The following is a 19,024-nucleotide window of genomic DNA, read 5'->3' as shown; positions in this document are numbered from 1 at the left end:
AAGTTCAGTTAGTAACTCATGAAAAAGATGGAAGGATGCAGTAGCAACCGATCTACGCAAAATATAAGCCCAGAAGCAGTGGAGGAAAATAACAAACGAGGCCAAGTTTCACCTAGTGTTGAAGAGATGATGATGATGACAATGATATATTTTGTATGGATCCTAATTTATACAATATCTGACAGTACTGTTTCAAATTATATTCTAATCATTTAAAAAAGTCTCAATTAATAATTTGCTATAAATTTAAATCTAAGTATTTTATTCATAATAAATTATTTATACACTTTATGTTTCATTTAACATACATGACGTACAGCTAAACATCTATTATTTCAGAAAATTTCCTAGGCACTTATCATGTTGATCATAATGCAATTCTCTAGGGTCGCCAAAGCATAATATTGAAAATGACGTGCAACAGACGTAGAAAAATTGGTAAACCAGATTACTCAAACCTTAGTGGATTCTGCTTCACTAATTTTATTCTCCGAATTTTCCCTAGTTTTATTGTCTCTTACACTTCCAAGTGAAATAGATTCTGACCTTATACTATTACTTCTCTGTGGAAAAGGCACTCCTTTTAAAATAAATTGTATTTCATCCAACGTCTTTCCTTTTGTTTCTGGAATGTACCATTGTGCAAATACTGCCGTTAGAATACAGGAGAAAGCAAATATATAAAACGGCAGATCATATCCATATGTTCCGGATAATCTCTGATAAATTTCTACTGACATCCAAGCAAAAAGTACATAAGCACAATCAGCTATGGTCATACCCATGGCTTTTAATTTAGCAGGGAAGAGCTCAGCAGTCATGACAATAGGAATAATACCTAGGCCGAATTTGAAAACAGCCGCATATATCATCACAGCAACTACCGGTATCCAAGATATACCAGATGTATCATATCCAACTTTCTTCAATGTGAAGTAAATAGCTAAAATTAACAAAGATACACCAGTTAATAAACTGGATATCGTGAGTAAAGATTTGCGTCCAAATTTGTCTACAATAACATCAGCTATAGTTGCAGCTGTAAGCATAAGTGCTGCAAAAAGTATCCCAGCTACTTCAGAGCTTAAATATGCAGAATCAGCCGCATGTAAAATTTCGTGTAAATTCATTAACATTACGCTTATACTACTAAAGTGTTGAGCCGCATTTAGCACTATCATTATAATCACCGCCTTGCGATTGCTTGCAGTCAGAATCAGATCCTTTGGTCTTCCTTTCTCTTTCTCTTGCCTGTTAATAGCATCTGTTATTTCTTTTAACTCCTGGTCAACGTCTTCTCTTCCTCGCAGCCTTTGCAAATGCCGTTTTGCTTTCTCCTTTTCACCTTTAGCAAGTAAATAATATGGGCTATCAGGCACAAAAGGAAAGCTGACTAACTGTATTATAACTAGAACAGCGCCTATTATACTTGGTACATAGAAAGGTACATAAGGCGCCACTGCATAGATCACAAGAATTCCTAATAACATCATGACATATATAATGCCGGCCAAAAAACCTCTTATTCTCTTGTCGGCGATTTCAGCGATGTACATCGGAGCAGCAACAAATGCCACATCTCCTGACAGTCCTACCATAAATCTTGCGATATAAAGATACAACGTTTTGTCAGCTATGGCGATTAATATCCATGATACGAGAGCTATTGCCGCTGATATGATAATTGAGCCCTTTCGACCGATCGTATCCACAGCAAATATAGTGACCTGAAAAACAAAAGATATAAGTAAAATAAAATGTTAAACGAATTAAAAAGTTGTATACATAATGTATATTCTTAAACTGCATAATGTTCTTTTTGTAGTACTACAAGCATGGGTGGGTCCTGGCTGACTGTACAACTCGCTTCCATTTCGAACGGCAGTCCATGATAGTTTGGTCAGTGGGTAGCTTAATTATTGTTAAGGGGAAAGGGGTATGGTTTGAAATTTTTAATATTTGTTATTTTTTAAATTATTTAAAAAAAAAAGTTCATAACTTCAAGAATACTCTGAAAATTTCAGATTAATCGAAGCAAAATTACCGGAAATACAGCATGTTGAATATCCCTACCTCCGTCTCGCCTTGTAACGCGCTTGAGCGTAGTGAGAAACACTTAACCGCTGTCCCCTTGTCTTTTGTAAATTACTCCGCGATTCAAAAACATATTTCGGTGTGCATAATTTTACGATTTGACAGACAAAAAGAATTTGAAAATAAAAGTTTTTCATCAGTTCTCAAAACTGCTTTTTCAAAGGCGGTGGACATTGTAACTTAAAAACTACTTTACAGATACACCTGAAAATGTGTACAGATTTTCTTTAGATATTTTGTGAGATAACTCTGTCGAGATATTTCTTGTTTAATGCTTATTCTTTGTTTATCAATAATAAATATGTTGATTTTCACCCTTGTTTTACAAAAAATTTCGTTATTTTGACTGCTGAGTGATACCAAAAACACAAAAATTGTAAAAGCTAAATAAACTCAACGGAGTTACCTCGAGAAAATCATAATCGAATAAAATTTGCAATGTCTCTGATATCCTCCGCAAGTTCCATTTTTTTGGAGGTGTCTCTAACAATTTGCCACCGTTGGCTTATTTTTCAGTATTTTGCTTTGGTATTTTTTCTTGGATATTCTTTGAATTGTACTGAACATGTTTATTTAATTTTAAAACTAAAATAATTCTACCATAGTTTAAAAAAATCACGAAAATATGCTTAATATGTTGATTTTTCAAACTATAACCCCCGCCCCACCCTCCTCCTCCTCCTCCTCCTCAGTCGTTTCCTCATTGCTAAGTGTCGTGATTCCCTATAATACGAGCAACTATCTCTTTCCATCGGCTTTTGTCCTGAGCTTCCCTCATGGATTCAGAGAATGTTTATTCACTGGCTTTCTGTACTTGATCCGTCCATCGAGTAGGTGAGCTACCTCTACTTCTGCGCGCTTTAACGTTTCCCGAAATTATAAGTCTCTCAAGATTATCATCACTTCTTCTTGCAATATGGCCGAAAAATTTTAAGACGCTGGAGAGGCAAACAGAGGAAAGTCGAGTCTGAATATTAAGCTCTGGGAGGATTGAGTGATTTGTTCTGTGTTCCGAAGCATTCTTCTCCAGCACCACATTTCAAAGGCGTCAATCCTTTTTCTGTCGTCCGATTTCGTGGTCCATGTTTCGGATCCGTAATTAAATATGGGAAAAATTAAGGCACGTACTAATCTTATTTTGGTGTTCTTCAACAAGGAGCGATCTTTCCAGATTTTCGATAATCGACTCATAGCGTTTTTGGCCATGCCATTCTCCTACGTATTTCTGTTTCACAAGATCCTGTATTACTGATGTAGGATCCTAGATAATTGAACTCGTTAACCACTTCAAACTGGTCTAAGGCTCCTGTTGTCTGAAGTGAATTTGAATAATCTACTATCATAATTTTTGTTTTTTGTTTATTGATCTTGAGACCACATCTATTGCATTCGGCTTCCACTAGTTGCAGCAGGCTGGACATTTCTTCTTCGGATGCAGTTATTAACGTTGTATCATCTGCATATCCGAGATTTGAGATCTTCTTTCCTGCGATAGAAATACCGCCATTCCATTTGTCGAGTGCTTTTCTCATTATATATTCCCCATAGAAATTAAAAAGACTTAGAGATAGAATACATCCTTGTCGGACTCCTCTACCTATTTTAAAAGGATCGGACTTATGGTTTTCAATTCTTATTCTGGTTTCACTGTTCTCATATAGGCTTTTCACCAGAGCTGACAGATGATCAGGAACCCCCATCTCATGTAGAACTTTCCACAAAACTGTCCAGTGTACACAGTCAAATGCCTTCTGATAATCCAGAAAGCAGATGATCATCGGAATTTTGAATTCTCGTGCTTTCTCAATGAGTTGTCGCATATTAAGAATTTGCTCCCTTGTGCCTTTACCCTTCACGAAGCCTGCCTGTTCTTGTGGTATTTGTCTATCCAGGTAAGTCTGCATTTTTACTTGGGTGTGAAATTAGTGAGATGGTTCGGTAGTTACTACATTTTGTGGTTACGCCTTTCTTATGAATGGGAGTAAATAGTGCGGTACACCAATCACTGGGCTATTTGCCGATTCTCCATACATGATTGCACAGTCTCCACATTAATTGGAGACCATGTTCACCCATGTTCTGTAAAAGTTCTGCCGTGATGTCATCGCAACCAGGTGATTTATTTCTTTTGAGGTGTTTTATGGCTTCATCGACTTCAGACCTTAGAATATCTGGTGCTAGGGTTGTTGCTGAGACTTGCAGTGCTGTTATATGATTAATGTTAGAGGTTTCAGCTTTATAGAGTTCTGTGCAGTATTTCCTCCAAGTCTCCAGAACCGCATCCATATCGCATACCATATTACCTGTCTCATCCTCTATAGGGTAATTTCTGGGTTTGAATTCCCGAGCCAGTAACTTTTCTTTCTGAAAGAGATCTCTTGTTTCATTTCGATGTAAGTGGATTTCTACTTCCTGGCAAATGTTAGACACATATTTGTCTTTATAGTCCTGTCGCCAGGGGGGGTACAACGGCCTCCTTAATTCAGATGGACTTACCCAAGTTTTTGTTTTATATATTTTGACCCGCAGAATAACGAATTTTTTGGGTAACAGTTGATCCGGATGTCGATAAGATTGTTATAGACAAAGAACTTGAGGAATTACATAACAGCGATTTCTCGCAAAACAAAACATCTTTTTCTATTTTTTGGGTCATTTTAAGCAAAAAATATTACCATAAGTTTTTTCTTAGAATGCATAGTTTTCGAGATAACCGCGGTTGAACTTTCAAAAAATCGAAAAATTGCAATTTTTGAACCCGAATAACTTTTGATTAAAAAATAAAGTAGCAATTCTGCTTACCGCATTTGAAAGTTTAAGTCAAATTATATCGGTTTTGATTATTTGCATTGCTAAAAATTTATTATTTTATTGTTAAACAAAGCTATAAACACCTAGTGCGTGAGTGATGTTTTCAATGATTTCTCCTAAATCGAACGAGTAGGTAGAGTAGCTACAAGTGCAAGCCAGGCAATTTGTACGTAGCATGCGTTAAAACGCATGTATTAAGCACGGGAAACACTATGTTTTATAGCTTTTTTTAACAATAAAAAAATTAATTTTTAGCAATGCAAATAATCAAAACCGATATAATTTGACTTAAACTTTCAAATGCGGTAAGCAGAATTGCTACTTTATTTTTTAATCAAAAGTTAGTCGGGTTAAAAAATTGCAATTTTTCGATTTTTTGAAAGTTCAACCGCGGTTATCTCGAAAACTATGCATTCTATGAAAAAACTTGTAGGAATATTTTTTGCTTAAAATGACCCAAAAAATACAAAAAGATGTTTTGTTTTGCGAGAAATCGCTGTTATGTAATTCCTCAAGTTCTTTGTCTATAACAATCTTATCGACATCCGGATCAACTGTTACCCAAAAAATTCGTATTATACAGGTCAAAATATATAAAAAAAACTTGGGTAAGTCCATCTAAATTAAGGAGGCCGTTGTAGCCCCCTTGGCGACAGGACTATTATCTTTCCGGCAATTTCTTTGGATTTCTCTTGATAAGCTTCGATAGTCGTTTAAATCAAAAGTGCCAACTTTAAGTTGCCTTTTTGTTCTATAATTTTCCATGTTTGGTCACTGATCCATGGTTTACGACTGTTGTTTTTTATAGGTTGACGACTTTGCTTAGCTCTATCTAATATATCTTTTTTAAAACCTCCCCAGAAAGTCTCGATATGGGGTAGTACTTGTCCCAGTTAACACTGGGTTTATTCTTTCTTTGAAAGTTAAAAGTTCAGTCTCTGTAAACCCGGGAGTTGTAGGAGTGGGCTTGTGTTTGTCTCTAAAACGTATTCGGAATACAGCTACAAGGAGTTGGTGGTCGCTTCCACAATCTGCACCTGGATAAGTTTTTGCGTTAGTAACTGAGGACTTCACCTTGAATTGATCATTATGAAATCTATCTGATTTCTTGTTCTGTCGCCCGGGGATTTCCAAGTGTAGAGTCTTCGTGGGTGGTGTTGGAAGTAGGTATTCATTACAGACAATTTTCTTTGACCACAGAACTCTATTAATCTATCGCCTCGTTCATTTCTTTCCCCAAGACCAAAAGGACCCAAGGTGAATCTCATATGATGATCAAGCTGAGTTCTACCAATTTTGGCATTGAAGTCGCCTATTATCATTACAATGTCTTTGTTTGATATTTTGTCGAGTGTTGTCTCCAAAGTTGTGTAAAAATTTTCCACAGTTATGTCGTTTGCTGTTGATGTAGGGGCATATACTTGTATAATGTGTAAGACACAAGTTGAGCCTAGAATCCTAAGGTGAATGACTCTATCGTTAATTGTATCGTATCCACAAACAGAGTTTTGGAGTTTTGAGGAAACTGTTATTGCGACACCATTTTTGCGGTAAAATTCAGCGCGGTAAAATTCCAACGAAAACTTTTAACGACGTTAAAGTCTTCGGCAAAGAATTAAAGATTTGCATGAAATTTTAGTATGTTATAGTTTACTTCAAAAAACTAAGACTTGATTTTTTAAAAATTGTTTTACCGTGCCGTTTAATTATTATTAAGGGTCAAAGTTAAGTTTTAACATGGGCTCTTATGGGACTTCTTAAAAGGTTAATAACTTTTGACCCAAATTTACGATTTTTAATTATTTGTGCTTAAATTGAAGGTTTTTTGTAAGGAATAACATATTAAAAAATGAGGATTGTTTACCGTACCATTTATTTTTAATTTATTTATTATAATTAATTCCGTAATTTATTCCGTAATTTCCGTAATTTATTATAATTTATTTTTATAAAGTATTCAATACTGAAACATATGATTTGAGTATTCTGCTATAAATGCATTGTTACCAACTTTCGCTTGCATATAAGTTTTCCCCCTTTCCTCTGAGAGGCATACCCTGCAACGAAGGTGTAGAACGTCGTTAAGATCTTGCTCAGTTTTTGTGTTCCGACAATTTGTTGGTTTGCAAATTTTAGAAATCACGAAGGTATTACCAGAAAATTGGTCGCAAAAAGGTTATATTTTTAATTTTATCTAAATTTTATTGAAAATAAAACTTTCGCTTGTCTTAAGCAGATGTCTCCACGACATCCATACCATCATGTTACTTCGTTGTGAATCGATACTGGCAGCCCGATTTTTAGTTTGTTCAGAAATAATCATATATGCTCTCTCTGATAATAACGTAATAAAGTTTGAAACCGGTTAGGGTACTTATGATGCTCTCTGAACGAACTGAAAAATAAAACGGCTCTTGTTTTGCTTTACAACGAAGTGATTATTTATTTATATTAGTTTTATGGTATGTTAAACAGTAAATGGTTAAATTCAATTAGTTACCACTAGAAACAGCCCGGATTAAATCTAAATAACCGATAATAGCATAAAAGGCCCGGTTTCAGGTAAAATTTATTTTAGGATTTATTATGGGAGTACCGTCTAGTCAGTGTTAATTGCAAAAGACCAACTCTGTCTACCTCGGTGGCTTATCGCTCCGGGTGGGTCTTAACAATGGGCCAGGTCAGATAAATTTAATAATATTTACGACCGCACTAATTGAACTCAAACCATTTACTGTCGAACAAACCATACCCCTAACTGAGTATGCGGGATCATTTTTCGTTGGCATTTTACCGCGCTGGACAGGCTAGAAGTGAGATTCAACTTTTAGATCTCTCTCAGTTTTCTTTGCTCCGGCAATTCGTTGGTTTGCAAATTTTAGAAACCACGAATTTCCGTGTTACCAGAAAATTGGTCCCAATATGGATTTATTTTTGATATTTTTTAATTTTATTCAATAAAAAACTTTCGTTTGTCTTAAGCAGATGTCGCCACGACATCCATACCATCATGATGTTTCGTTGTAAATCGATACTGACAGCCCGAATTTTACTTTGTTCAGAGGTAAATAGGTACTTATGCTCTCTCTGATGATAATCTAATAAGGTTTCAAACCGTTAGGGTGCTTACGACATATGATGCTCTCTGAATGAACTGAAAAATAAGACGGCTCTTGTTTCGTTTTATAACGAAATGATTATTTATTGATTTTTTACGTTTTTCTCTAAAACCGAATAATACAAAACAAAATAATTTTTTGTCTTACCGGCAAACCAGTTATGCCTCCTATCATGTATATTGATTCTAGCCACAGTTGATCCCTTTCCGAAATATGGATGTGTGTACCATTTTTTTGTAAAACTGGTAATACTGGAGACGTCCATCCATAATGCATTCCATCAGAAACTGCTCCGATTGTACCTGTTGACAAAACTATAATTAGACAAATAGGTATAATACAAGGAGAAAATTAATGCTGTTCAAAATGCTGGAGTACGGAAAATAACTACTAAAGGTGAATTTCCTGATCTGGAAGAAAGTCTGGTCATTTAGCTAAGACAGTGTAGAGGACAAAAAGTGTCTATTAGCGGAAACTTGTTGAAGAAAAAAGCAAAAGATTTCGCGTCTACTCTAAGCATCAAAAACTTTGCGGGAAGTGAATAGAATAGAATAGAATAGAATAAAATAGAAATATGCTTTATTGCCACTGAAAATTATACAATTTTATGGACAAAGCTTAACATAGAGTCACAAAAAAAATAAATAAATATATAACAATAACAAATAAAATTCTCTGAATGTTGTTCTGAAGCTATTTTCTTGTGGCATTTTTATAATCAAGTATATTCAAATGGGAAATAAGCCACAATTTTACCTAAAAATGATTTTATTAACGTTTCGACGCCCAAGTCGGGTGTCGTTGTCAAAATACAAAATAATACTAAATAAACAAAAATGTTGTTGCTTAGTAAAAAATTCTTCTAATAATTTATTTAATCTGACTCATTTATATCGGCAATTCAGACACGTATTATACATTTTAAAGTAGACGACTTTAAAATGATATTGCCAATATTGATGAGTTGCGTTCCTGGGACGACTTTACTAAAAGATAGTTCATTCGATTACATGAAATCAATCCCAACTCAAGAATATCCGCCACAAAAAATCATAGCATGTGATCTGTCTTTAAAAAGACAACCAAATGCAACGGTGGCACTGAAATTCTCGCGTTAGAGATTCCATAGTAAATCACGAGGGAAAACCAGGAAAAAACCTCGTGATACTATCCCGACATTGTAAGTATTTGGGTTTACATTTAGTTTACTCTCAAAACTAATACCAAATTCTGACTTGATATTTTAAATTTTAAATAATACTAAAATACTAAATATGTACTAACTCGATATGTTAGTGATTTACTAATTGTGAAATTGTGAAACTTAAAACAATAGGAAATAAATTCAACATATCAACAACATTGAAAACAACAAACACATTGAGATCTATTCTATCTAAAACTAAACCTAACAGTGAACAAGAAAGAACAAAGAATTGTATTTATAAAATACCTTGTGAATGCGAACAATTTTATATAGGTGAAACGTCAAGACCATTAGACGTTAGAGTAAATGAACATCAGTCTTATATAAAAAATAGAGAATTTGATAGATCTCAAATATGTCAACACGCATGGGATAATGAACATAGAGTTCAGTGGAGAGATTCAAGTATAGTCCTAAAAGAAGCAGATAGTAAAAAGAGAAAAATCAAAGAAGCGGCTCTAATTATGCTAAATGAAACCAATTGTGTCGCAAATTCCTCGGTAGAATGCAGTAGGATGTGGTTACCCATATTAAAGGAGGAAGTCAATAGAAAGAAAATACCACAATTAGTAAATCAGTAACATATCGAGTTAGTACATATTTAGTATTTTAGTATTATTTAAAATTTAAAATATCAAGTCAGAATTTGGTATTAGTTTTGAGAGTAAACTAAATGTAAACCCAAATACTTACAATGCCGGGATAGTATCACGAGGTTTTTTCCTGGTTTTCCCTCATGATTTACTATGGAATCTCTAACGCGAGAATTTCAGTGCCACCGTTGCATTTGGTTGTCTTTTTAAAGACAGATCACATGCTATTATTTTTTGTGGCGGATATTCTTGAGTTGGGATTGATTTCATGTAATCGAATGAACTATCTTTTAGTAAAGTCGTCCCAGGAACGCAACTCATCAATATTGGCAATATCATTTTAAAGTCGTCTACTTTAAAATGTATAATACGTGTCTGAATTGCCGATATAAATGAGTCAGATTAAATAAATTATTAGAAGAATTTTTTACTAAGCAACAACATTTTTGTTTATTTAGTATTATTTTGTATTTTGACGACACCCGACTTGGGCGTCGAAACGTTAATAAAATCATTTTTAGGTAAAATTGTGGCTTATTTCCCATTTGAATATACTTGATTATAAAATTTTCTGAAATTAGATAAATCGTCAATAAAAAAATATAAACAAGTTAAATGGAAGGGTGGCTTACGAATTTCGAAAAGAGAAATGTAGTTGTGTTTAAAAAAGTTTGTGGGGAAAGTGGAAGTGTTGATGTTGTGTTGTGTTGTGTTAAGCTCGTTTTAGAATCTCTCGACAAGCAGCTAACTGCAAATATCACGGTTCTGACAGCTATTTTACTGATTGACAAGGCATGGAGAGGTGTAACACCCATAACTATTCTCAACTGCTTCAAAAAATCCGGTTTTTTAAAAGAAGATCAGGAAGTTCTTCCAATACTTATGGATAATGAAGAACCAGCAATAGAACCATTAGTTGACATCAGCGGTGTGAGTTTTTCTGACTTTGTTCAAGTGGATGAAGATGTTGCTGTCTCAGGTTCACTAACCGATGGCGAAATTTTATCTGCTACAGATACGAATGAAAAAAGTAACGATGAAGATGAGTATGATACATCAGAACCTTTGGCAGAGGTGTCAGTTAAGGAAGCAAGATCCTCATTCGATACCTTACAAACTTTCTGTCTACAAAACGAAAGTGATGAAAAAGCATTTCAGGCACTTTTTCTCTTAAAAAAATTATTTATTAATAAATATTAGCAGTCTGAGCAGCAGCAATGTGCTTTGAAGTAAACCAGTGTAATAAAGCTTCTTTCCAAAGATTGATTAATTCACATTAGGAATACAATGTATGTCTGTACACGAATGTACGTCTAAACTTTTGTCATCGTTATAGAATATGTAGCAGTTAATAACTAATCAACACTTAATAATTCGAAATTTTATTTATTTTCTCTCACAAATTTCGAACCATTTGATATTTCAAACACTCAATAATTCGTAATATTTTAAGAGTCCCTAGAGTTTCGAATTAACGTCGACTGTATATATGCATAAAGGATAAAAAGTCAAAAAGTAGTGAAAAGGAAATAAAAACAAAATAGGTACAGTAAAACCTATTTATCTGCAACCTCTAAAAGATAAGACACGACAGACATTCATTGATGTGGTCATGAGTACGATGCAGCTAAGTAAAATACAAGCATATTAACTTGCGAAAGTATAACTACAGGAGCAATTTACGTGCATAAACCTTTTCTCAACAGAGCAACACCTCTGTGAATATTACAGAGATTTGGTCTGCTGGATACTTGTTACAAGATATTAGCCTTAGTTATTACGCTACGAGAGAAATTCGACAGATTTGCTGAAGATAAACTAGGTGAATATCAGTCCGGTTTTAGAGTTAATAGATCAGTGACAGATCAGATTTTTACACTAAAATAAATCCAGACTACCTGCCATGAACATAAAGTATCCCTTCAAGCGTTGTTCCTAGATTTTAAATAAGCCTATGAGAAGACAAGAAGGAATAAAATGTATGAATCGCTGACCTCTTTGGGTATACCCGCAAAACTGATTAGTTTGTAAGAATGACTTTGACTAGCACACGAAATCATCTAGTATGGAGAAGTTTCTCATCGGATGAATTTGAAGTGAACAGAGGTCTTAGACAAGGGAATCCGTTATACACGGTGCTTTTTAACCTAGTATTCGAAACAATAATCAGAAATAGCCTAGTTAAAAAGACAGGGTTCATCTTCAACGATGAGCATCAATATCTGGCCTTTCTGTTTCTGGTAAAATTATTCAAGACAATGCATTAGAAGTTGCAGGGAAACTAAGCGTTGATGTACAAGCTTCTGGTGGATGGCTCGAGAAATTTTGTAAGCGACGCCATATATTTCCTTCAAATCTGTGTGTGACGAAACAGCTACTGTACATTTATTAGTGGTTTCTAACTGGAAGGAAAACTGCTCACTTTAATGAGAAAGTATACTCTCCGCGAGACAATTTTAACGCAGACGAGAGGGAATTATTTTTTTAGAGTTTACAGCATTACCCAAGAAACCCTGAAAGGAGACAGGTGCACTGGAGGTATAAGGCTTCTAAAATTAGAATCACAATTATATTTTGCACCAATATGATGGGGGACAAAGAAAGGACACTGGTAACGGGTTGGTTTAAGGTTTCACACGCAGAACAATTACCTATCGAATGGTACAGCAAAAAGAAGTCGTGGATAACAAATGACAAGGGAAATCATGACAGGCTGGCTAAATAAATCTGATAGAGAAATGCAGAGAGAAAATCGAAAACTTATTTTGCTCCTAGAGACAATGCTGCGTCTCATCCACAACTTGTGCTATGTAATGTCATAATGTCAAACTAATATTTTTATTTATATGTATAAGTAATACATACAATTTAATAATCTTAAAATTTACTATTAAACAATTGAGACTACAGGATTAGGTACAATGTGTAACTTTTTTCTAGTATGTTTTTCTATTAAAGAAAAGTTTAAAGTGGGTTGAATTGGCGGTATTAATTTATATTCTATGATATCATCAAGTAAAGCTGATAATGACTGATATGACTTAGACCCTTAGACGGTTCCTTTTATCTTAATATTGATAGTTAGATGCTACCTATAATAATGAAATCAGATGAGAGTCAAAGTATTAAAGTTTTCAACCTAATAGATATTAAAAATATTGAAAAATATTAAAAATATTCCTAAAAGATATTTAATTGAAAACTTATTGGACTATTTTCCTGGTTAATCCTCCATGGCTTCTAAAAATTGCAAGCCATATGGATGCTAAAGCGAAGAATACAAGAGAAAAACTTGCAATTCACGACCCCGTCTGTTCAGCTGGTAAATTCCAACGGAAAATGGACCTAGTTAGTCAAAGGAGTAAAACCAATATACCAAAAACCAATGAAATAAAAATGTACCTATAACATTTTTATTCAGTTGTAATACGAAGTCAAAATTATCTTATTTTTCACTTAGAACAAAGAGCGCAAGCCAGAACCCTAAATCGACGATTTTCGACTCTATTTGAAGTCATCATCAAAGAGGCGTAGGCCTGCTGCTCTCTGCCTTAAGTGACCAATCTCCGAGAGCTGAGAAATCATATGAATTTCTATAACAGAACAATAAACAACCATAACTCTCAAGTTGTTTCGATGTTGTCTTTTTCCTTCTCTAAATATAGTAAATGTGAGTAAATCTCACTTAAGTAACCGAAGCCAGATTTTTTTATGGTTTTTGCCGTTCCAGAGATAAAAGTCATTTCAAGAAAAAAATAATTGTTTTCTATTGCTAATCTTCCTAATTATATTGCTATAACCTTGGCTTCTGTATAATATATCTGTTTAATATCATTACATTACATTAAAATGGTAGTACCTATGGATGAGAGCTATGGATTTGTATAGTGTTATATGTGTCAGAGGGTGTGCTAAACAAAACATTCTTTATAATGCCAATGAATTAGACGTGTTTGAAGATATGACGTAGGATACTGGGCCCAATAAGTGAAAATAACTGGCGAATTCGGTATAATAAAGAAATATACGAAAAATACAGCGAACGAACACTAGCACAATACACTAAACTGCAGAGATTACGATGGGCAGGGCACGTGGTCCGCATGCATGAGAATAGAATCCCCAGAAAATTGCTAATTCCAAAAATGTAAAGAAAAAGACCTGTTGGAAGACCAAAAAAGAAATGGGAAGACAAAGTAGATGACGATGCCGAAAACCTCCTAAAAACGCGTTCATGGAAAAGAACAGCAGTAAATCAAAATGATTGGAGAAGATTGCTGAAGGAGGTCAAGATCCGGTTTGGGCTGTAGTGCCGTTAGATGGATGGATGTATATATCAGAAATTTGGCCAACCCTACATTTTTCCCTCATGGTGTTGAAAGGAATCCTTCTTTCCCTCAAGGATGGTTATTTTTCCTTTTTCATCATTCTTAATGTTTCAGTTTTCGTTACTTGTTATGTCCATGATATTTTCTACAGTCTTCGATAAAACCGCATCTCAAAGCTGGCAAGTTTTTTTTTCAGTTTCTTCCGTAATTTTCCAGACTTCAATTCCATATAAAAGGACAAAGCATGCGTAGCATCTCAATAATCTTGCATCATTAATTATTTTATTCATGACTACGATGACATACCTAATCTTTATCTCATTTTTTTACTATAATGTCAGGGTGTTCTTTCAGAAACGTTATCGTTTTGTAAAGTAGGTTCTGGAAGTAATTATAAGAATTTGTATTTTTTTAATCATCATCATCATCAATGACGTTAAAACTCTTCTTGAATATTTGCCGGATTTACTATGTTTTTTGCCGCATGTTTGTCGATCCTGTGTCACTATTTCCTATTTTCTTACTCCCATTTTCTCCAGATCCTCTCTGACTGTATGTCTCCATCTTTTTGAGGCCGTCCTACATAAGTTCTCCAATCTGATCTTTTACAAAACACATTGATTATAGGCGATTGTCATTACTGCGTATAATATGTCCTGCCAACCTTTGTCTATTGGCTCTTATATATCTTTTACCTTTTTTTTTTAAACATATTTTAAAGCAAACCTAAGCGAACATATTAAAGCAAATTTTTGGCCTAATGATAGAAATTGTTCAATGCCATGTGGGATATCAACACGACTGATATTTTTATCCATTTAGGCTTATGGTAGGGGAGCCCAAGCGGGGATTTTTGCAGTTACTCGAGCGCGTCAGATTATCATATGGGGAGAAACGTGGTACCCCGCAAATGTACCTCTGCCATATATTGGCTCTTAACACAGGGGAGTTCGTTTAGGGGGGCCCGAAAAAAAAAATCTAACCTTAAAAATACTCCAAATTGTCAGATTAAGATAAGGTAAGTTAAGTACATGCAAAACAGTGTATATTTAAAAAATCTGACGATTTAAGCGGGGCGTAAGGAAATTGGTGAGTCACAAAATTTCACAAGAAAAAAGAGAATATTTCGGGAAATGAACATCAGATCGAAAAACTAAAAACTACACGTTCAATATTTTTCAAAAGTCTATCGAAAGATACCAAACATGACCCCTCACAGAGAGGGGTGGGGGGTAAATTTAAAATTTTAAATACAAATCCCGCGATATTTAGCAAAATAAACATAAGATCGAAAAACTGCAAAATACACTTATTTAATATTTTTGAAAAATATATCGAACGGTACCAAACGCGACCCCCCAGGGAGGTGGGGTGGGGGTTACTTTAAAATCTTAAATAAGAGCCCCCATTTTTTATTGCAGATTTGGATTCTCTGCATAAAAATAAGCAACTTTTATTCGAAACATTTTTTCGAATTATGGATAGATGGCGCTATAATCGGAAAAAACGATTAATGGAAATGGAAAATTAAATTAAAAAATGGCAAGCGGCCGCTAGAATGGAAAATTTTACTTAACTTTTTTTGGTTTTACGACCTAATAATCACAACCCAATAGGTCCCCAAAGCGCTCGAGTGACTGCACATTTAGCATACTTTGCTCCCCTACCATTAGTTTTATGCAGTTTTTATGAAATTCACTTTTAAGATTTTCTAATTTGTTTTGTTTTTTCCTATTAAAAAAATTCTGTTATAAATATTATAGCTTGTCTACTTTTAAATTAATTAAAAATTGATGCATTGCAACTATCAATTTGTTATCTTCGCCTTAACTGACATTAATTGATTTTCATGTTTGTGGATTAATTTATTTAGAGTATTTAGGATTTGATGTAATTTCAATACTGAGTAATTTAGGTCAAGTCCCCTAGAAAGCACAAACTGATAATCAGTTTAGTATCTTAATCAATTTTTAATCGGGAAATTCTTATTTGAGTTTTCTTTGTATTCGATAAATACAGAAAAGTCCATTTAATATACAAAGTCAGCTTTAATCGTCTTCATAGATTTGGAAAAACCTTTTCACAAAATCGAGATACTTATTAGCTATTATATACATTTATTCAATGCTAGGTAAATACAGAAAATAAAAAAAATAATTAACTATGTAAAATATCTATTGTAAAATAAATTTTGAGGAAAAACAAATAAAGAAATCAACAATCGGATATAAGTGGATGGATATAATCTGATAGGTGATGGCGTAAGTGTAAGTGTACATCACTTTTTTGATTAAATAAATAACAAAATAACGTTCTTATTGTCGAGTATAATACACATAGTTTCAAAAGTTATGCACCACTTAAAATTATTCTCATTTTCATAGTTGATTTTTTCGTGAACAGATTAACGGATTCCGCTAATTTTTTTTAATATTTTAGATTTTTCTTTGGTAATTACACAGGTTGGTAAAGGTTTACTCAAACGTCTTTTTTGAACTTTCATCGAGATTGTATTATAGCCTTATGTTTTATGAATATTTTGTTTTTTGAATGACCCTAATACCTTTAGAAACAAAGAAATTAGACGGTTATATTCTTTAACATGACGTGATTTAACTGACACAAAACTAAATTAACAATAAAAAATACCAGTTAATAAACCTTTAAAACAGAAAGGCACATAACGTTATTAATTCTGGTAGACACCTTAAGAGTCTAGTTGTCGACCAAGTGAGCGGTATGCACAGCACAACATAAGCGATATAAGATTGTTTAAGGGAGGCTCTGTGAGGTTTTGGGGTGAAATTTTCTTGAGAGTAAGTACGAATTTGGTGTCTACGTAGAGGCTCTTTAAAGAGCAAGATGTACATGGCATAGAGAACTTTCTGTAATCACTTTGTTCCTTTCGCAGTTTATATAGGAAGTAACTTTATTTTAGTGTCTGATAAAACATGGCCTCCTCACGTATCACATGTCGTCAGTTAAAACACATACTAAAGATTAAAACCGTGTATTTTCTTTATTATTAAAGATATCAGAGAAACTAAAAAAACAAAATATTTACAAAATAAGATACTATAACATAATTTCGATGTATATCCACTGTTGTACCTTTTTCTCCCTACAGGGTGTCTCAAACTTTTGTTTCAGTTCAAACACGCGTTCAAGAATAAAACCGTATATTTTCTTTGTTTCTAAAGATATCAGGGTAATTCAAACAACAAAATGTTCACAGAACACAAGACTACAATACCATTTTAGTGTATATTTACACATGTACCGTGTTCTCGCTACAGGGTGTCTCAAAATTGACATAAGAAAAACATATCTTTTCTTTCACCCGGTATAAGTTCAAAAAAAGGTTTGAGTAAACCTTTGCCGAGCTGTGTAAATACCGAAGAAAAATCTAAAATAATAAAAAAAACATTAGCGAAATCCATTAACCTGTTCATGAAAAAATCTAATGAAAACTATCAAAATGAGCATAATGTTAGGTGATGCATAACTTTTGAAACTATGTTTAGTATTATGTAGGTAAATCCCAAACAGGATAAGAAAGGTTAAGAATTAGCTACTACTGAATTGAGCGAGGAATTCGACAGATCGACACCGTCTCTCCCCAACTGTTTACTGTATCTCTGGAATATTCACTTAAAAATCTGGATGGAGCTAAAAGAGGAATAAATATTGATGGTGAATATCCGAGGCACTTGCGCTTTGCAGATCACATTGTCATTATAGCTGAGAGTTTAAATGAAGCTCACAAAATGATGAAAGAACTAAAACAGGCAATAGAACAAGAAGTAGGCCTAAACATTCTTTCAAAAAACAAAATAAATGACCAATTTTGGTCCAAGTGATGTTATGAGAGTAGCTGGGCACGAAGTACATCAGTACATTAGCTATATTCATTTAGGACATGAAACTAGAATAGGAAAAGATAATAAAACTTGTGAGATCCAGCGTCGTATAGGCTTGGGATGAGCAGCATTTGGCAAGATGCGACATATTCTAAACGGAAGAAAAAAGTTTACAAACAATGCATACTGCCGGTAATAATATATGGTTCCGAACCCATAACCTTGACTAAATACTCTGCAAATAAATTGATCATAACCCAAATAAAAATGTAAAGAGCAATGCTGGGAATAACAAGAAGAGATATGGTACTAAATAGGATAGTGAGAGAGATTACCAAACTGACAGATGTCATAGAAGAATTGCAAAAGCCAAATGGAGATGGGCTGGACTAGACATGTAGGCCTTAATAATAATAGGTGGACCAAACGACTCAGAGAATGAAGATCTAGAGGAGATAAAAGACACCGAGGTAGACCAAGAAAAAGATGGATGCATGACTTGAGAAAAACAGTGAGAAATTGGATACAGGAAGCACAAGATAGAGAACAATGGAAGAATATTCAGGTAACCTATATCCAACAGTGGATGCAAGAGGTTGAGGAATAGTGATGATGATGGTGACTATTGAAATAATAATATAGCTAAAAATAAATAATGAATTAACATTAGAAATAATAAAGTCGATGATAATATAGTGAACTTTATAAATTAAAAATAAAATAATAGATTGTAAGACTAAAATTCACTTTCCAAAACTTTCAGAGGTTTCCAAGATATTAAGATAACCTTTATATCTGATATTAAATTGCGCTGAATCAAGTTTTAGCATAAAAAATAACAATACTCTAGTTTCGAAACTCAATTAATAAACTATCGTACATGGATGACCAAATCAATACATGGCTGGCCCCACTGTGCTCACATAGACCAAACAGTGTCATATAATAGACCAGATCTCTATGGAGACAATGGAGGATGGAAGATACCCAGATAATATCGACTATTGTTTCT

At 34.0% G+C, this 19,024-nt stretch overlaps 1 protein-coding gene across 2 annotated transcripts in view; it reads right to left on the bottom strand.

The window, feature by feature from the left end:
• Positions 1–245: 245 nt before the first annotated feature.
• LOC126883902 (facilitated trehalose transporter Tret1-like) overlaps positions 246–19,024 on the bottom strand; it is a 257,767-nt gene continuing 238,988 nt past the window's right edge. For both annotated transcript variants that reach the window (XM_050649602.1, XM_050649603.1), the window contains 2 exons: positions 8,172–8,326; positions 246–1,727 (listed from right to left, as the gene is read on the bottom strand). In XM_050649602.1, the coding sequence (XP_050505559.1) occupies positions 453–1,727; positions 8,172–8,326 (1,430 nt within the window). In that variant the 3' untranslated portion in view covers positions 246–452. The remainder of the gene's footprint in view (positions 1,728–8,171; positions 8,327–19,024) is intronic.

Source organism: Diabrotica virgifera, chromosome 4 (assembly GCF_917563875.1).
Source record: "Diabrotica virgifera virgifera chromosome 4, PGI_DIABVI_V3a".
NCBI classification, from domain to species: Eukaryota; Metazoa; Arthropoda; class Insecta; order Coleoptera; family Chrysomelidae; genus Diabrotica; species Diabrotica virgifera.
The sequence above is the reverse complement of the archived record's forward strand: the minus strand, read 5'-3'. Positions and strand labels throughout refer to the sequence as shown.